The following is a 20,261-nucleotide window of genomic DNA, read 5'->3' on the forward strand; positions in this document are numbered from 1 at the left end:
CACACACACACACACACAAAGACACGTAAACACACACACACTACACATGCACACACACATACATGCACACACGACACACACAAATATGCACATGCACACAAACACATAAACACACATACACACACACACCCTCACACATACAAACACACCTACATACACAAACACACGCACACACACAAACACACACACAAAAAAACACACAAAAAACACATATACACAAAAACAACCACACACTCTGCACACACTCAATTACAAACACACAAAAAAGGAACAAAGTAGGAAATGAACACAATTTGACAAGCGTGACTTATTTTTGTGGAAAAAATGTGCTGGACTGGGTGGCGGTCATATTTTGTACCACTCTGCGGTACATCTAGTTAAGTCAATTTTTTGAAGGAAATAAATAAAGCAGCAATGAGGGGGCCAAGCAGTTAAGCAGGAGCTGGGATTGTATTGGATTGGACTGGACTGGACTTGACTGTGTTGTGTTAGATTGGATTGGACTTGTTTGAATTGGACTGGACTGGATTCGAAGGTCACCTAATTTATTGTGTGTCCTCAAGATGTACTCCTAAGTCCACATACCAAGTTTGGTTTACAGTTTTTTTCAATCGCTAACAAGCGCTTAACCATACTTCAGATACTTTTTCTAAACTCTTAACACAGACTCACACCTACAAAACACAATTGACCAAATGGATAATTTTCTTCTCAAAAACACATTTTGTTAAACATATACTAACACATCTTTCTCTGCACACACTAACTTTACCAAAACACTGGAAATCAGACACAAAATGAAATTATTCTGTCATAGAATAACACTTGTTTTCACTTCACAAGGTACATGCAGTCAATCAAAGTACACCAGGTTTCCAAATACTGGCTATTGTTGACATTACAAAAACAGCATAGACTTTTATGTTTCAGTTTTACAGGCATTTGCATGCAAAACATGCAATCCACCGTTTTTACACTAAATTTCTTGGTTGGGAACTGTATGTCCACATGTAATGTTCACATTCAAAAGCATTCCAGTGAAAAACAAATCATTTTTTCCCTTTACTGTTTACTACAGGAGGTACAATAGAAATACTGTTTACAGTACGATAGAACAGAAAAAGTTTTACAGTAGGCCTATTGCTTACAGTGAACAAAATATCCATGAAACACAAGAGCATTCTGAAAAAAAAACATAAAAAAAAAGCCCAGATAAAAAGGGGGGAACTAAAAAAAAAGCACAACATTACTGTATCTAATCTCTGCAATCTTCAGAGTTAGGCCACATGTTTTCATCAACATCGCATCTGATATTATCAAAGGCGATGCACCTAGGATAAAAAAACATTTGGTAGCAGAAGCAGAGGTTTTTATACTGTATCTACGATTTGGAATATTGTGTTTGCCATTGTGGGATGTTGTGTGTTAACATTCGTAAATACTACTAAAACAATCCATAGTTTTGTTGGGAAGTATAGCTTGTTTGTTAAGAAAATGTAAGCATTGTGGAAATGTGTTCACTTACTGCATATTGGGTGAAAACGACATGAAATGTGTGAATGGTATGGCCACAAAAGACCGATGCTGTGCTAATTGTGTTTAGAGTTTTGAAAATGTGTCAACTGGTTAGACAAACGCTTGTTAGCGACTGAAAAAAACTGTAAAGTGGTGAAAGTGTTGATAATAGCACCCCTAGTGGTGAAAGCACACCAAATTAATTGTGCATGCTCAGGATGTAGTCCAAAGTCCAAAATACCAAGTTTGGTTGCGATAGGTGAAAGTGTTGCTAATCATAGACCCCCTAGTGGTCAAATGTCACCAAATTTATTGTGGGTCCTTAGGATGTGTTTACGAATCAACGTATCAAGTTTGGTGTCGATACGTAAAAGTCTTCCTAATTATAGCGCCCCTAGTGGTCAAAGTATACCAAATGTATTGTGTGTCCTCAGGATCAGGTCCCGAGTCCATGTACCAAGTTTGGTTTTGATAGATAAAGGCGTTGCTGAGATATGAGCTAATTTCCTGTATCTCTAGCGCCACCCTAGTGGTCGAAGGTCATAGACATAATATACATAGACGCTGCATTGGCTGCTGGAAACAAGAAATGCGGCCGCCATCTTGGACCGGTCATACTCCTCGTTGCGTTGCAGCAGAAAACACAAGATGACAGCACTGTGCAGAATGTTCCTGCTCAAATCGGCGGACCATACTCGGGGGATTTTAGCCTAGAAATCTAGACGCACCCTAGCGGCGGCAAATTAATTTGCTCAGCTTGTACGTCTAGTATCGAAGCATAGGAATTTCTATTGGCTTAACACCGTGGATGACGGCCAATCACAGCGCTCTATTTCGTTAGAGAGTCTTAAGGCGGGCTTAACAGGATAACGACATCCTTCACGGTGAACAACAAGGAAGGTGGCTATGGCAAACGAAGAGCGGTTGTTTGAATCGGCGTTGGCGTCAACTTTGGAGGAGTTGGACTTGTGCTTTTCTTTGAAAGTAGATCAACACAATGCACTTAAGTCATTCCTTTCGAAGAAGGATGTATTTGCCGTTTTGCCGACCGGATACGGATATGGTCGTAGCGCTGGCCTATTGCATGCCTAGGCAGTTTGAAAGACAATTCTCTGCCCGCCCCTTGGATTAAGCGAGGTGAATGATTCGATGCCAGACTTTACATGTCAATGATATAGGATGGCCCGCCAGGCTAGGGGGATTTACTTTTCACAAGTAAGATTTAACATTACCGTACTATTGGTTGTATTTTGTATTTTCGAACAATGTGGCCTGTATCATAGCTACATGTATGACCTTTGCAGCAAAAAAAAACATGTGAAAATCTGTTCAGTATTCAGTGAGGTATGAATAACTTAATGCGCTGGCAGCTCATTGCACCAGCCAAACAGATTACACTGAGTGGAGTGGATGACCAATCCAAGATGGCGGCTCCACGTCTCATCAGCGCTAGTAGGGAGTAGCGGTCGATGCGGCGTCTATAGTATATTATGTCTATGGTCGAAGGTCACCAAATGTACTGTGTGTCCTCAGAATGGGATCCCAAGTCCATATACCAAGTTTGGTTTCTATATGTGAAAGCATTGCTGAGATATGACCCTACTTCCTGTGATTATAGCGCCCCTTAGTGGTCAAAATACTCCACATTTATTGTGCATCTTCAGGATGGGGTCTCAAGTCCGTGTACCAAGTTTGGTTTCAATATGTGTAAGCATTGCTGAGATATGAGCCTACTTCCTGTGATTATAGCGCCACATAGTGGTCAAAATTACCAAATTTCTTGAGCCTCCTCCTAATTGGGTCCTGAGCCCATGTAACAAGTTTGGTTTTGATACGTGAAAGCATTGCTGAGATATCCCTTCACTTCCTGTTTGGTGGCTTCACCGCCAATTTTGATTGGCTGTTACGGGCGAACGGTTTTAGGTTTGAAGACAAAAAGGGATAACTTTTTTGAGGCTTGGACTGAAGATTATGTGTGTCAAGTATTGTGTGTGTATTGGTGTCAATCGGACAAACTTTGTGACCTGTGAAAACTTTTAGGTGTTTTTGATTAAATCCAATATGCCGGAAAATCCATCATGGCGGAAAATGACGTCATACTCGGCTTGGTCCAAGGATTCCGAAGATACCTCATATATGACAATCGAGCCAACAGGTCAAAGGTTACTTATATGAACGCACCTCCAACTTTGGCCTGTTGGTGGCGCTAGAGTGCTCGAGGTGCCAACTTGAAACTTGGTGAAATTAATCATGGGGATGTGCCTAATTTGTGTGCCAAATTTTACAACTTTTTTCCAGACGGTTCTATGGGCTGCCATAGACTTCCATGACGGAATAATAATAATAATAGGAAAACGTAGAAACACAATGGGTGCCTTCGCAGCTTCGCTGCTTGGCCCCCAAAAATGTTCACAAGGTTCAATGGAGCTTTCAATAGTGTGGGCAGCATATCAGCATATCCGATATCAGCTATTCTGATAACATCCAAATTTGCTTAGGCCTCTCACCCTAAGCAATTACTAAGTCAGCATTTTACCATCTTAAAAATATTGCCAAATTGAGAGATTTTATGTCAAAGGATGATGTAGAGAAACTTGTGTACTCATTGGTCTTGCAATGGTCTATTCACAGAAATTCCAAAAAAAGACCTTTGGCCGGCTCCAGATTATCCAAAACTGTGCAGCCAGAGTCCTAACAAAAACTAAACAAACAGCAAATACCACCCTTGTGATCAATCTATCAGTCTTCCTGTGAGCTATACATTTTATTTTAAAGCCCTATGTCTAGATTTTTAAAACACAAAATGGGTTACATTTTGGATATGTTCAAACTATACACATCTCCATGGCCGCTTAGATCACAGGTGAAGCACTTATTTGTGTAATCCACTGTTTGAATGTGGTGAAACAGCTTTTAGCAGCTATGCGGTTAAACTATAATTTATCAAATTGCCTCACTTTTATTTTTTTTTCTATCTTTTATACCTAATTTATATCTTCTCACTTTTGTTTATTTTTACTACTTACTATTTTATTTTATTTCACTTTTATGCTTATTATTTTTTTTATTTAATTTGTATGTTTCTTTTTACTTATTTTTGCTTATTAGTATTTTATTATTTCTGATGTTAGTTTTTACTCTTTTAATGTTTACTCGTATACTTTTATGGCTTATGTTACATCTCATTTTATTCTGATTTTATACTTCATATCATTTAATCATATATTCTTATGGTTTTATAATATACTTTATTATGCTCTCTAACATTCTTTACTATTTACTGTTTTTGTATGTTATTGTGAAACACATTGAATTGCACCATGTATGAAATATGCCACACGATGGCTAGTTTGTGACACTTTGCTCAATGAGTGACATAAATGGCCCAAAATTGCCCATCATTTGAAATGAAACCCTGTATATACTTTTTTAGATCATTAGACTTTGAGAGAAAAAGACAAAAAGCAATTTAATCACTAAAGCATAAGCATTTATCAACATGTGTGTCAGTATAACTAAGAGGAGGCAGTTTATTATACGGTTCTTCAGAGTGCTACGTAAAGTTCCATTCACATAAATGGGCCTTCCAAACGTTCAAGGTCTCATAAATCTGTATAATGACCCCAGCTGATTCACAACAATCAGTGGTGCCTTCAAACTACACAGAACATAATACATAAGAACTAGAATGTAATGCCAGAGGAATTACAATAGTGGATGGAAAGCTGCTAAAGTTGGTGGGGAAATTCCTGGAAAAAAAACATTAAATCACTTAATCTTTGAGTTCATACAAACCCTCTTGCCAAAAGACCTTGTGTGTCAAGGCGTTCTTGAGATATAACACTCAGAGTGTTCATTGACTTGACCTTTGACCTTTGACCTCCAACATCAACTCACTTCATCTTTGAGTCCATACAAACACTTGTACCAAATTTGAAGCATATACGTCAAACCGTTCTGGAGATATAATGCGCAAAGCATGAGATATGGCTGTGACTTTCATTTTGACACACAGGAAACACTTAAACAGGATGTGTAGTTTTAGGGAGCACCAGATTGTATGCATTAGAAGCTGAGACAGTTGAATTCACAGCAGGTGACACCTGTGCCAGTGTTCTAATTAACCCAGGAACTACTCTGGGAGCTTATCACCCGGAGAGAAATACTCTTTTCTGATTGGCTGGCGGGTGGCCTTTAATTCTGAATAACAGGACACCGTTCCATATCAATGCTTATGAATGGTAACTATAACAACCATAGTAGGACGACGGTTGCAGCGCTCTAGAATCTTTTGGTTGCAGGCTTCCCAACAATGGAATCAACTGTAAACAAGCTAACTGTCCATGCTAAAGTTGTACAACAAGCTGAACTAGTGAGCTTCTTTTTAAACAGAACCGCGTGTTTACAGTGGCAACCGGGTGATAAGCGGGATAACGGCCTTCGAGGTGTGTCCAGTTATACGGAATTAATGGACTTGGGCGGAGGCAACTCCCCTCCGCTGCGCGTCGGGGAGTTTTTGCCCCTCGCCCTCGTCCATTAATTCCGTATAACAGGACACGTCGGCAGCCGTTATCCCTTACTTATCACCCGGAGAGAAGAAATACTCTTTTCTGATTGGCTGGCGGGTGGCCTTTAATTCTGAATAACAGGACACCGTTCCATATCAATGCTTATGAATGGTAACTATAACAACCATAGTAGGACGACGGTTGCAGCGCTCTAGAATCTTTAGAGTCGCATTAATTCTTGAAAAGGTAAAAAGAAAAAAAGGTTATAATAAGAAGAAGAAGCCAGGAGATTTCAAGATAGTGGATTCCATCCACTATAAATATAACAGCATGGTGTTTCAACTATGGAGCTGGAGGCTGGTTGCACATATTTAGAGAGCAACCAATCAAAACACCCTAATAGGCCAATATGGTTAGCCTAGAAAATGTTAACAACTACTGTATTTATATAGTGCCACGGTTGAGAAAGAACACAGAAGAAATTATTGCTTCTTATGACTTGTGATACCTACTTTTAAGCTTCCGTTTCTTTACTGTGATGTACTTTTGGTAATGCAGTGTGTCCAGGCATCAAGAAGGCATAAGAAATCTGTCACTGAACACCAGTCATAAAAAAGATGTGCACTTCACTTTTGGAATGCTGCCCTAAAATTTACTAGTTCTACCAGTGCCAAAATACTTGTGACACATGCCAATTATATGCATGAATGTGTGGTGGGCATAAATAGAGTACAGCACATTAGCATCTGTCCTTGGTCATAAAAGGAAAATTGCATAGGTGAACAGACTTACAGTATGGGGCAGGCATTACCCTTTTAATTAGGATATATGATAACATTTGCATTTGTATCACACTACTATCAAAGTATAGGCCAACTGTTCTATAGTACTGAATGTTGATAGAGAAAACATATTTATGGACAACATTGCTCGATGTGCCCCTACTATTAATTTTTTATTTCAGTTTTTTCTGCTCAGTCAAAAATAGCCACATAGTTTACCATAATGAGCATCTCCAGATATCAAATGTTTTTGCAACTTTTTAAATCCTAATATATTTCATTAATGAAATGGTGAAAATACACACAAAATTATTTCACAAATTGAGCCACAAAGATGGAACATATTTTAATTATGGCCCTAACTTTGAGATGAGAAACCTCTTTTACTGTTGTGTGTGACAGGTTGAGATGATGTTTAAATAGATCCAAACACATCAATCAAACACACTTTGCCTTATTAGAGCTCTGCTTAGTTGACACAATACGGCCAATATAAGGAGGGCTGTGGAGGGCTGCAAAAGGCCAGGGGGGGTTCAAGTGCTGAGTAAGTCCTTGCTTTCACAGACACAGGCAGACAGGAGGCAGCTCCTCCTATTACAGAATGTGTGATGGCAGACTGCATCTCCTCATCTCTAAAGCATGGAACGAAGCATGGACTGCTCAAATGTATGTATTTAGATTACATATTTCTATAATAAATACTTTTGTATGTTTTATCGTTTTTAGATACTCAACTGAGGAAAATTCATCTTGTCGTGGGAGGAAAAGGTAAGGCACTACATCTGATTTATCTGAACATTTAAACGATAAAAACAAGCCTTCAAGTAAACTAATGTTTTAGGAGGAATTTACTGATTATTTATATGAACTATGACACAGGTGTAACTCCATTCAAGGCCTAATTTATATAAACATATTCAATCTTTACAACAGATTGTGTCCAATATCCCTACACTATCAATTACCTGGACATCTGGAGAATGGAATCTTATGTTTAAACATCCTTACCCTACACCATAATTCATTGATATCTTACTACATAAAAAGCAAGGAAAATTTGGAAAAGTTCTGTCATCGTCAATTAATATGTTCTTCTAAAAATGGATAGTTCTGGTCCTTAATTATGATTGTGCTGGTCATTACAACGGCATCGAACGTGATTCAGCCAAACATACAACAAATTTGTACAGTTTAAGTAGCCTACCCTATGTACATTGATAAGCTCCATATATGGAGGTCTGGCAAACAACTGTGGTTTTCCATGTTTTGCCCCTTAATGACGATGACACTGTATTTGCAGTACTCTGTCTGTATATGTCTGATTATAAAAAGCCTTTTATGTTGAAACTGCTCTTCATGTTTATGATTAATGCAGTAACCAGCAACCATGGGGGACGGTGAAATGGCCCAGTTTGGCGCAGCTGCCATTTACCTTCGTAAGCCTGAGAAGGAGAGAATTGAGGCCCAATCCAAGCCCTTTGATGCAAAGACTGCTTGCTATGTGGTTGACAAAGAGGACTTGTACGTCAAGGGTACAATAAAAAAGAGGGAAGGAGGCAAAGTCGTTGTTGAAACGCTTGAAACCAAGGAGGTACTTTAGCAAGGAAGTTAAAATTGTTCTGATGATAAAATTACATTATCACAGAAAGCTTCTTCTTTGTTAAAGCTGTTTTCTACATTGGTTTTAGGAAAGGACAGTGAAGGAAGACGAAGTCTTCCCCTTAAATCCTCCCAAATACGACAAAATTGAGGACATGGCCATGATGACCCACCTCAACGAAGCCTCCGTCTTGTATAACCTCAAAGAGCGTTATGCAGCATGGATGATCTACGTAAGCATTACACTTTTCACCAAATTAAAAAAATAAAATAAAAAATTAAAAGCTGAATCAACAATCTTCTTTATTTCTTCATTCTAGACCTACTCAGGACTTTTCTGTGTCACTGTGAACCCCTACAAGTGGCTCCCCGTATACGATCAAGCAGTGGTGAATGCCTACAGAGGCAAGAAGCGTGTGGAGGCCCCGCCCCACATCTTCTCTGTCTCTGACAACGCATTTCAGTTCATGCTTCAAGGTATGCTTTCTGTTTTAAAGCCAACACTGAATGATATTGATACCTTATACTGTATATTTGATTCATTTATGTAATATAAACCATTTATGTAAATCTAAATCTCTATTTTGCCCCACAGACAGGGAGAATCAGTCTGTCCTGATCACGTAGGTGTCAGTGCATCCCTTAGGGCTAAACCTTTGCATCATCTTCTATGTACTCTACTGGTACACTTTGTAATTGTGATATAGAAATTTGAAATATATTCTGTTTAATACAGCGGAGAATCTGGTGCTGGAAAGACTGTAAATACCAAGCGTGTCATCCAGTACTTTGCAACAATTGCAGTGGCTGGTGGCAAGAAGTCAGAGCCACCAGCCAGCAGTGGAAAAATTAAGGTATAGGACCCCTTGCATATTTATAGGCTAATTGTCACATAGCAACACAGACATGAACTTAAGTAACAATATATCTATTGACATCCAGGGCTCTCTTGAAGACCAGATCATTGCCGCCAACCCACTGCTGGAAGCTTATGGTAATGCCAAGACTGTGAGGAATGACAACTCTTCACGTTTTGTAAGTTTAGTTTCACGTCTAATCTCTCACAAGATTTTTTTTTTGTTTTTACTTCTTCTTTGGGTTTTTCTTTTAACTCAAACTGATCACGTACTTCGTTTTATATCTATTAGTATCTCATATCTCTTTTAAAAAACATCCTCCGATTTCTACTTAAACTTCTACTATCATCTTTTAGTTTTTGTATTAGTAGAGGCAGCATTTATTGTTACTCTTAGGTCTATTACTGAATATTTGAATATTTATTGAATACGTTTCCTCATATCTAACCAGCTTTGATTAAAAGCATCAGCTTAATGAATACGTAATAATGACAAAATGTAATCTCAAACAGGGTAAATTCATCAGAATTCACTTTGGCACTTCTGGAAAACTGGCTAGTGCTGATATTGAGACTTGTAAGTATAATTGTTCCAAGTAGAAATGCTCTTTTATTGCCTTAAATGTATAAAATTAAAATACATCCTTCCCCGTGTAAAAAGACCTGCTGGAGAAGTCTAGAGTGACATTCCAGCTTCCTGATGAGAGAGGCTACCACATCTTCTTCCAGATGATGACCAACCACAAGCCTGAAATTATAGGTAAGGTTAATATACAGTATTCACAACATTCAAAAATCAATACATATAATTCTGAATTTGTAAAATATTTTTTTAATCTTGACAGAAATGTCCCTCATCACTGCCAACCCCTATGACTTCCCAATGTGCAGTCAGGGTCAGATCGCTGTGGCCAGCATTGATGACAAAGAGGAGTTGGATGCCACAGATGTAAGTCTTCCAATAATGGGTTTTCCCCCCTTCAATTTCTTAAAGAAAGCTTTAAAATAATCAAATACTTTATCATTACAGGATGCCATTGACATCCTGGGTTTCAGTAATGAGGAGAAAGTCACCATTTACAAGCTGACTGGTGCTGTGCTCCATCATGGCAACATGAAATTCAAGCAGAAGCAGCGTGAGGAGCAGGCTGAGCCTGATGGCACTGAGGGTAGGTTACGGCACTACTGATCCAGTCAGTTCTAGTAATAACTACAAGGTAGTCTTATTTATTGAGAACATTTTATTATGTTAAGTTAAAGTTTAAAATGACTGATGTTTAGCAGACACAAACTGGCAATGGCAGATTTGGAAATTGAACCTGGCATTGACCCAGGTCAAGCAGTAACCTTGCCGCTGTTACACCACACCCAAAATTGATATACCATCATGTTATTCATATCAACATACTGTATGCATATTCATGGATATTTGTATTCTAAATTTCCCTCAGGATTAGTAAAGTATCTATCTTCACTTCACAATAATGTACAAACAATGGTCACTCTAATAACTTCATGATTTTGTGATTTATAAATAGTGTTTTAACCTACACTATCTTGGCCAAACTTTTTGATTTAGGGAGAGGAGGTTTATGTGGACGAACTTGTTTCATATGCTGTCCCAAACTAGCTTGGAGTGTGGAGTTTTAAAAAGTTTTGATCGCTATATATTTCAAATCATTAAATGCTAGACTGTTGCACTGTTTTTAGATGCTGACAAAGTCGCTTACCTCCTGGGCCTGAACTCTGCTGACATGTTGAAGGCTCTGTGCTACCCAAGAGTGAAAGTCGGAAATGAGTTTGTCACCAAGGGTCAGACTGTGCCACAGGTATTATTTTAGTCACTGAAAACTTCACTAAAGATGTCAAATCCCATGAAATTACCTGCTTTTATCGTTTAAGCATTTTACTTTTTGGTCTGAACATAGCATGACCATTGCTTTGATATTCTATTTCAGGTCAATAACGCAGTTTCGGCCTTGTCCAAGTCCATCTATGAGAGGATGTTCTTGTGGATGGTCATCCGTATCAACCAGATGTTGGACACTAAACAGCCAAGGCAGTTCTTTATCGGTGTGCTGGATATTGCTGGCTTTGAGATTTTCGATGTGAGGATAATTTAACAAATTTTTTTCACTCAAAGAACAATGTAATATAATTTCAATAGGGGACATTCATATTCGATTTTTTTCCAATCACAGTTCAACAGCATGGAGCAGCTGTGTATCAACTTCACCAATGAGAAACTACAACAGTTCTTTAACCACCACATGTTCGTTCTGGAGCAAGAGGAGTACAAGAAAGAGGGCATTGTTTGGGAGTTCATTGACTTTGGCATGGACTTGGCCGCTTGCATTGAGCTTATAGAAAAGGTTTGTTTTAATTAATTTGTTTAAAATGTGAAGTACTAGATTCATATTGTTTCATAATGACTTCTTTTAAAATCACAAATATTTTTCACAGCCTATGGGTATCTTTGCCATTCTTGAAGAGGAGTGCATGTTCCCCAAGGCCTCTGACACCACTTTTAAGAACAAGCTGTATGATCAGCATCTTGGCAAAACTAAGGCCTTTGAGAAGCCCAAGCCTGCTAAAGGCAAGGCTGAGGCCCACTTCTCCCTAGTGCACTATGCCGGCACTGTGGACTACAATGTTGGTGGATGGCTGGACAAGAACAAGGATCCACTGAACGATTCTGTTGTGCAGTTGTACCAGAAATCGGGAGTAAAACTCCTGCCTGTCTTGTACCCACCTGTTGTTGAGGGTAATAACAAAACACTATACAAGTCTACAAGCTAATGCAAACATATCCCATTTATGAATTTGTATATATATGTATACCTCAATCATTTAATAATGTGTATGTCAACAGAGTCTGGTGGTGGTGGTAAAAAGAAGAAGAAGGGTGGCTCCATGCAGACTGTGTCATCACAGTTCAGGGTATGTATGTTTAACCAATAACAAACAGATCAATCATCTAAACGAAAGTCGAGGGGATGTTTTCATTGCATTCTTATCTCAACAGGAGAACTTGGGCAAACTGATGACCAACTTGAGGAGCACCCATCCTCACTTTGTGCGTTGTCTGATTCCAAATGAAATTAAGAAACCAGGTAAAAGGCCTTTGGTAGTCAATAAAGATGTGTGCATTATTCATGAAATACATTGAGAATAGAACATCTCATGACATGTATTTGACAGGTTATATGCAGAACTTCCTGGTCATCATATTATACATGTCATTGCTCTAACTCCTTGAAAAATACACATCTCTCTATAATAACAGGTCTGATGCAGAACTTCCTGGTCATCCACCAGCTCAGGTGCAATGGTGTGCTGGAGGGTATCAGAATCTGCAGAAAGGGTTTCCCAAGCAGAATCCTCTATGGTGACTTCAAGCAGAGGTGAACTGAGAAAGCCAATGAAGTATTACATATATTCAATACTGCATTTAGAGAGGAAAAAAGTAATAATGTATATGTACATGTATTTATTCTGTCCAGATACAAAGTGCTGAATGCCAGTGTGATCCCTGATGGTCAATTCATTGATAACAAAAAGGCTGCTGAGAAGCTCTTGGGATCCATTGATGTTGATCACACCCAGTACATGTTTGGACACACAAAGGTAGATAAGTCGCATGCAATCTATTATCTGCCTGTCACGAGTACAAACAACAGCTAAACTTTTTCTGTGTCAAATTCATGCTGATATTTTCCTTTATCTCTCAGGTGTTCTTCAAAGCTGGTCTGCTGGGTACCCTTGAGGAGATGCGAGATGAGAAACTGGCTACCCTGGTCACAATGACTCAAGCTCTCTGCCGTGCATACCTGATGAGGAGGGAGTTTGTCAAGATGATGGAAAGGAGGTAATTGTTTTATTATTTTATTTTAGAGCTCAGAAGTCTTAAAGATTTCTGTAGTTTGAATTGTATCACTTGTATAGTCATATTTCACTTGCTATCCATTTCATGTAATCATAGTTTAATATAGAAGGTTTAAAGATAAAATTCACCACCTTTCTTGTATAGGGAGGCTATCTACACCATCCAGTACAATATACGCTCATTCATGAATGTCAAGACCTGGCCATGGATGAAGGTTTACTACAAGATCAAGCCCCTACTGAAGAGTGCTGAAACTGAAAAGGAGCTGGCCAACCTGAAGGAGAACTATGAGAAACTCAAAGATGTCCATGCAAAGGTTGAGGCCAAGAAGAAGGAACTCGAGGAGAAGATGGTGGCTCTGGTGCAAGAGAGGAATGACCTGGCACTGCAAGTGGCATCTGTAAGTGTATATATTGTACCATTTTATGTTCACAATCATACCACTACCCAGTCTCGGCATTGTGTTTTCAATACAAATCAGATGTCATGCTTCTATCTTATATTTACAATAGGGAAATGAGGGTCTCAATGATGCTGAGGAGAGGTGTGAGGGTCTTATCAAAAGTAAGATCCAGCTCGAGGCCAAGCTCAAAGAGACAACCGAGAGACTGGAGGATGAAGAGGAAATCAATGCTGAGCTGACTGCCAAGAAGAGGAAACTGGAGGATGAGTGCTCTGAGCTCAAGAAGGACATTGATGATCTGGAGCTGACCTTGGCCAAAGTGGAGAAGGAGAAACATGCCACCGAGAACAAGGTTTGGATTTTTAAAGGGCAGATCAAGTGTGTTGTAAATACAATATCATAGTTACACTGTTTACCAATTTAAACTATCTGTGTGCAGGTCAAGAACCTAACTGAAGAGATGGCCTCCCAGGATGAGTCCATTGCTAAGTTAACAAAGGAGAAGAAAGCCCTACAAGAGGCCCATCAGCAGACTCTTGATGATCTTCAGGCAGAGGAAGACAAAGTCAACACTCTGACCAAATCCAAGACTAAGCTTGAACAGCAAGTGGATGATGTAAGTTCTTAACCAACAGGAGTTTACAAAATCTACATTTGATACATTTTCCCACATGCTCACCTCAAACTTCAAATTGGCAGCTTGAGGGTTCCCTGGAGCAAGAAAAGAAGCTCCGTATGGACCTTGAGAGAGCCAAAAGAAAGCTTGAGGGTGATCTGAAGCTGGCCCAGGAGAACATCATGGATCTGGAGAATGACAAGCAACAGTCTGAGGAAAAGCTGAAGAAGTAATGCATGATTCCACTGAACAACACTATTTATGCAAAATTTTAATCTAAATATGACTAAACATTTTTGTGTAAGCGTTTACTAACATTTATTTTACTTTACTGTGACATAGGAAGGACTTTGAAACAAGCCAACTTCTTAGCAAGATTGAGGATGAACAATCACTGGGTGCTCAGCTGCAGAAGAAGATCAAGGAGCTTCAGGTTTAATTATTTTCTAGCGAATCAAAATCTGAGCTTTTTTTTAATTTTCTGTCTTACCAATATTCTTGTTACCTATAGGCCCGCATTGAGGAACTGGAGGAAGAGATTGAGGCTGAGCGTGCAGCTCGTGCCAAGGTTGAGAAGCAGAGAGCTGATCTCTCCAGGGAACTTGAGGAAATCAGTGAAAGGCTTGAGGAGGCTGGTGGTGCCACTGCTGCTCAAATTGAGATGAACAAGAAGCGTGAGGCTGAGTTCCAGAAGCTGCGTCGTGACCTTGAGGAGTCCACCCTGCAGCATGAAGCCACTGCTGCAGCTCTCCGCAAGAAGCAGGCAGACAGCGTGGCTGAGCTGGGAGAGCAGATCGACAACCTCCAACGTGTCAAGCAGAAGCTTGAGAAGGAAAAGAGTGAATACAAGATGGAAATTGATGATCTCGCCAGCAACATGGAAGCTGTTGCTAAAGCTAAGGTTAATTATATGTTTACCCTCATGTTATCTTTTAAACAAACCAACTTACAATAAAGTTTTTGCTACTAATGGGCATTTTCATAAACAGGGAAATCTGGAGAAGATGTGCCGCACCCTTGAGGACCAACTCAGTGAAACCAAGGCCAAGAGTGATGAGGCTGCCCGTCAGGTCAATGACCTCAGTGCTCAGAGAGCAAGACTACAGACTGAAAATGGTGAGCTTGGCCGCCAGGTTGAGGAGAAAGATGCTCTTGTGTCTCAGCTGACCAGAAGCAAGCAGGCCTTCACTCAACAAATTGAGGAGCTGAAGAGACTGAATGAAGAGGAAGTCAAGGTACTGATACCTGTGCATGAAATAAAAACAATGGCAGTATGTGGATCACTTTATTTGAAAGGTTTTATAAACATCCATACTTGGTATCAAACAGGCCAAGAATGCCCTGGCCCATGCTGTTCAGTCTGCACGCCATGACTGCGACCTCCTGAGGGAGCAGTTTGAGGAAGAGCAGGAGGCTAAAGCTGAACTGCAGCGTGGCATGTCCAAGGCCAACAGCGAGGTTGCTCAGTGGAGGACCAAGTATGAAACTGATGCCATCCAGCGTACTGAGGAGCTTGAGGAATCCAAGTATGTGTTAAAGATGCAACAAAGTGAATTTGGATGTTAATTAAAACCTTGAATTTTCTTGAGGAAAATCCATCATGCCCTTCTGACATTAATCTGTTTGTATTTCCAGAAAAAAGCTTGCCCAGCGTCTGCAGGAGGCTGAGGAGCAAATCGAGGCTGTCAACTCCAAGTGTGCCTCTCTGGATAAGACCAAGCAGAGACTCCAGGGTGAGGTTGAGGATCTCATGATTGATGTAGAGAGAGCCAATGGTCTAGCTGCCAACCTTGACAAGAAGCAAAGAAACTTTGACAAGGTATTATCTCCACAACACCATTCAAATGTGGAATGTAGGTAAAAGCGTAGTAAGTATAATCTTCACAGCAAAAACTGTTTCTAAAAGGTCCTGGCAGAATGGAAGCAAAAGTACGAGGAGGGTCAGGCAGAGCTGGAGGGTGCCCAGAAAGAGGCTCGTTCTCTCAGCACTGAGCTGTTCAAGATGAAGAACTCCTATGAGGAGTCTCTTGACCACCTGGAGACCCTGAAGAGGGAGAACAAGAATTTGCAACGTGAGTCAAATCAACCCAATCCATATCCCAATCAAAAATATTTTAAAACATCCAGATAATATTGTTTACTATAATATCCTGGAATATTCATGTTCGCAGAGGAGATCTCGGACCTGACTGAGCAGCTTGGTGAGACTGGAAAGAGCATTCATGAGCTGGAGAAGGCCAAGAAGACAGTTGAGACTGAAAAGTCTGAGATCCAGACAGCCTTGGAGGAAGCTGAGGTAGAAATTCAGGCGGGCTTTTCTACACAGTGAAAAACTAAAATGATGATGTTATATTTTAAAATTCTTAATTTTCTTTGTTTAGGGAACTCTCGAGCATGAGGAGTCCAAGATTCTTCGTGTCCAACTTGAACTCAACCAGATCAAGGGTGAGGTTGACAGGAAACTTGCAGAAAAGGATGAGGAGATGGAGCAGATCAAGAGGAACAGCCAGCGGGTGATTGACTCCATGCAGAGCACTCTGGACTCTGAGGTCAGGAGCAGGAATGATGCTCTGAGAATCAAGAAGAAGATGGAGGGAGACCTCAATGAGATGGAAATTCAGCTGAGCCATGCTAACCGCCAGGCTTCTGAGTCCCAGAAACAACTGAGAAATGTGCAGGCTCAACTCAAGGTCAGTTATAGAATGAAGTACTACAAGGGTTCTATGTGATCTCATCTAACCACCATTACTATTTATTTGACGAGATATGTCCATAAAATATCCAAACTGTCTATCGGTAGCATGACGTCTCTTTTGTCAATCCATGTTTTTCTGTTAGGATGCCCAACTGCACCTTGATGATGCTGTCAGAGGACAAGAAGACGGGAAGGAGCAGGTTGCCATGGTAGAGCGCAGGAACACCCTGATGGTGGCTGAGATTGAGGAGCTCAGAGCTGCCCTGGAGCAGACAGAGAGAGGCCGCAAAGTGGCTGAACAGGAGTTAGTTGATGCCAGTGAGCGTGTTGGCCTTCTGCACTCTCAGGTGGACATATAGTTTTTTACCTCACATAAAATAATTCTTTCCATTGTTTCCACAGTATTTTCAAAAGATTTTTACTCATTTAACATTTAACAAATTATTTCTGAATATTAGAACACAAGTCTGATTAACACCAAGAAGAAGCTTGAGGCTGACCTGGTTCAGGTCCAAAGTGAGGTTGATGACATCGTCCAGGAGGCTAGAAATGCTGAGGACAAGGCCAAGAAAGCCATCACTGATGTAAGTAGTGCTATCTTTTTCTTAATTCATACATAGCGTATTAAACATGTGAACATTAAGGATGTTTTCATGCTACCTTCCATAAACAATCATGCCGTCATCTAGGCTGCCATGATGGCAGAGGAGCTGAAGAAGGAGCAGGACACCAGTTCTCATCTGGAGAGGATGAAGAAGAACCTGGAGGTCACTGTGAAGGATCTGCAGCACCGCCTGGATGAGGCTGAGAATCTGGCCATGAAGGGTGGCAAGAAACAACTCCAGAAACTGGAGTCCAGGGTGAGTGGCTAAACTAGGGTGAGATGAAAATTGTTCAAAATGTAATGAATAAAATGAAGACCTTGTGTGATATAAAAAATTTTGCTCATCTAAAGGTTCGTGAGCTGGAAGCTGAGGTTGAGAATGAACAACGACGTGGTGTTGATGCTGTCAAGGGAGTCCGCAAATACGAGAGGAGGGTGAAGGAACTCACCTACCAGGTACAAACTTTATTTAACTACTATTGAAATACATTTAACTTGAGGAGTACAACAATTGACAGATTGGTTTTCTTTTCAGACTGAGGAGGACAAGAAGAATGTCACCAGACTGCAAGACCTGGTTGACAAGTTGCAGCTGAAGGTCAAAGCCTACAAGAGACAGGCTGAGGAAGCTGTAAGCAGTCTCTTATATTGCCTTTATTGCCAAATGTCTTGCCTTTCATATTAATAAAAAAATACTTCTGTACAACTCATCAAACATATTTGCTTATTATTAGGAGGAGCAAGCCAACGGCTACCTGTCCAAGTTCAGGAAGGTTCAGCATGAGCTAGAGGAGGCTGAGGAGCGTGCTGACATTGCTGAATCCCAGGTCAACAAGTTGAGAGCAAAGAGCCGTGATTCTGGAAAGGTAAATCAAATTTACCATATTTCAATGTGTTGTAAGTCATCATATGTCACTTTTCAATTACATTAAATTTCTCAATTTCTCTGTCTTAGGGCAAGGAGGCTGCAGAGTAAATCCTGTGAAATCTTCTGCCTTGTCACTCAGCTGGATTAATATCCTGATTACTGTGGCTATTTTGTAACTACTACATAATAAATGTCTCTTCATTATTCTGTATATGAGTTCATTGTTTTTAATGTTAGTTAGAATTTGCTTATTTTGTAACAGACCAACTCTATGTTTGAGCCTGTACAGCAGGATGTCATGGTCAATGGTGTCAAATGCAGCACTAAGATCTAATAAAACTAAAATGGAGCAGGAACCAGAGTCAGTGCAGAGCAGAATTTCATTGTACACTTTCATTAGGCACACTCACTGCTGTGGATAGCTGTAAAACTAGATTGGAATTTATCTAATGAATTAAAACTGTTTAAATACGCTGTGAGCTGCTAGAAAATCACTTTCTCTAAAAAGCCATTTTGAGATAGGTCTAATTTTCCAAGTTGCTTGAGTCAAGGGAAGGCTTTTTAAGGAGAGGTTGCACAGTTGCATGCTTGAAAGTGGATGGGACAACACCAGTGGCTAGCGAGCTGTTTACTAGATTTAAGATTCAAGATTTTGTTTAATGTAATTCCAAAAAACACTTCAGGAAGTGCAGTGTAGAACGAAATTACATTGCATAGGACCACCATAAAAACAGACATAAAAACACCATCAGCAGTTACAAGAATACAATTATAATTAAATAAATATGATGTAGTAAAATATATAAATAAGGTAGCTTGCAATTAAATCTGAGAGATGTAGAAATATACTGTGCATACACATATCCCACACATACATATATCATATATCACTATATCAATATTGCCAAAATGAAAGGATAGATAATGGAAAAGATATCTCTGAAGAGCTGAGAAGAAATGACATCTGAGGGGCAGTGAGTGGGCTTCATCCATGAGACTCCCTGAGACAGCTCAGAGGAAGAAACTGGTACAAAGTGCTGAAGATGGCTGCTAATGGGGGGTTGAGATTGTGCAGGGTCAAGAGTAGAACTAAGGATATTGGCTCTTATTTAGTCAATGTTTTGAATAAAATAAATTAAAAAAATGCTCACAAGGTTCAGTGGAGCTTTTAATAGTGAGGGCAGCATATCCGAATCTGCTTAGCCCTCTCACCCTAAGCAATTAATATGTCAGCATTTTATCATTTAAGAAATATTGCCAAATTGAGAAAATGTATGTCAAATGATGATGTAGAGAAACTTCATTATGCATTCATTTCTAGCAAAGTTGGTTACTACAATGATCTTTTTACAGAAATTCCAAAAAAGACCATTGGCCGGCTCCAGATGATCCAAAACTGTGCAGCCAGAGTCCTAACAAGAACTAAACGAACAGCAGTCATCAGTCTTCCTGTGAGCTATAGATTTGATTTTAAAGCCCTACTTCTAGTTTTTAAAACACAAAATGGGTTGGCCCCAGACTACATTTAGGCTATGATCCAACTATAGTCCTATATGGCCGCTTAGATCACAGGTGAAGTGCTTATTTGTAAAATCCACTGTTAGCACAAAACATGGTGAAACAGCTTTTAGCAGCTATGCCGTCAAACTACGGGATCAACTTCCAGAAGACATTAAAAAATGCTCCAACATAAACCAAACAGTTTTATGATTCTTTTTGCTTCATCACATTGCCTCACTTTTATGTATTTTTACCTAATTTATGCTTCTCACTTTTGTTTATTTATACTACTTAATATTTTATTATATTTCACTTTTATGCTTATTAATTAAGCTTTATTAATTATTTTTACTTATTACTATTTAATTTCTTCTACTGTTAGTTTTTACTCTTTTAATGTTTACTCATACCTTTATGCCTTATGTTACA

At 39.6% G+C, this 20,261-nt stretch overlaps 1 protein-coding gene across 1 annotated transcript; it reads left to right on the forward strand.

The window, feature by feature from the left end:
• Window positions 1–8,192: 8,192 nt before the first annotated feature.
• Window positions 8,193–18,440, forward strand: LOC143123053 (myosin heavy chain, fast skeletal muscle-like). The gene is made up of 38 exons (XM_076284165.1): window positions 8,193–8,396; window positions 8,494–8,637; window positions 8,725–8,881; window positions 9,000–9,027; window positions 9,141–9,258; window positions 9,347–9,439; window positions 9,774–9,837; window positions 9,922–10,020; window positions 10,106–10,209; window positions 10,291–10,429; window positions 10,971–11,089; window positions 11,219–11,368; window positions 11,462–11,632; window positions 11,724–12,024; window positions 12,133–12,200; window positions 12,286–12,373; window positions 12,547–12,664; window positions 12,764–12,887; window positions 12,992–13,128; window positions 13,291–13,552; window positions 13,659–13,901; window positions 13,989–14,165; window positions 14,249–14,394; window positions 14,508–14,598; window positions 14,677–15,066; window positions 15,155–15,400; window positions 15,495–15,691; window positions 15,801–15,984; window positions 16,072–16,237; window positions 16,337–16,461; window positions 16,547–16,855; window positions 17,004–17,207; window positions 17,319–17,444; window positions 17,550–17,720; window positions 17,816–17,920; window positions 18,000–18,095; window positions 18,199–18,330; window positions 18,420–18,440. The coding sequence occupies exons 1-38, from the start codon at window positions 8,193–8,195 to the stop codon at window positions 18,438–18,440; spliced, it is 5,817 nt and encodes a 1,938-aa protein (XP_076140280.1).
• The last annotated feature ends 1,821 nt before the right edge of the window (window positions 18,441–20,261 follow it).

This window comes from Alosa pseudoharengus, unplaced genomic scaffold, assembly GCF_046254945.1.
Source record: "Alosa pseudoharengus isolate Yale_2024_CS ecotype anadromous, Long Island Sound unplaced genomic scaffold, YU_APseudo_1.1 YU_APseudo_1.1_scf_14, whole genome shotgun sequence".
Lineage (NCBI taxonomy): Eukaryota > Metazoa > Chordata > Actinopteri > Clupeiformes > Clupeidae > Alosa > Alosa pseudoharengus.

What these genes read in the sequence shown, in the direction of transcription:
- LOC143123053 (XM_076284165.1), top strand. Translation starts at nt 8,193, where the DNA reads ATGGGGGACGGTGAAATGGCCCAGTTTGGCGCAGCTGCCATTTACCTT. An exon ending in TAGTGCTGATATTGAGACTT is followed by an intron (nt 9,838 to 9,921) that starts GTAAGTATAATT and finishes CCGTGTAAAAAG; the next exon opens with ACCTGCTGGAGAAGTCTAGA. An exon ending in TGAGCCTGATGGCACTGAGG is followed by an intron (nt 10,430 to 10,970) that starts GTAGGTTACGGC and finishes CACTGTTTTTAG; the next exon opens with ATGCTGACAAAGTCGCTTAC.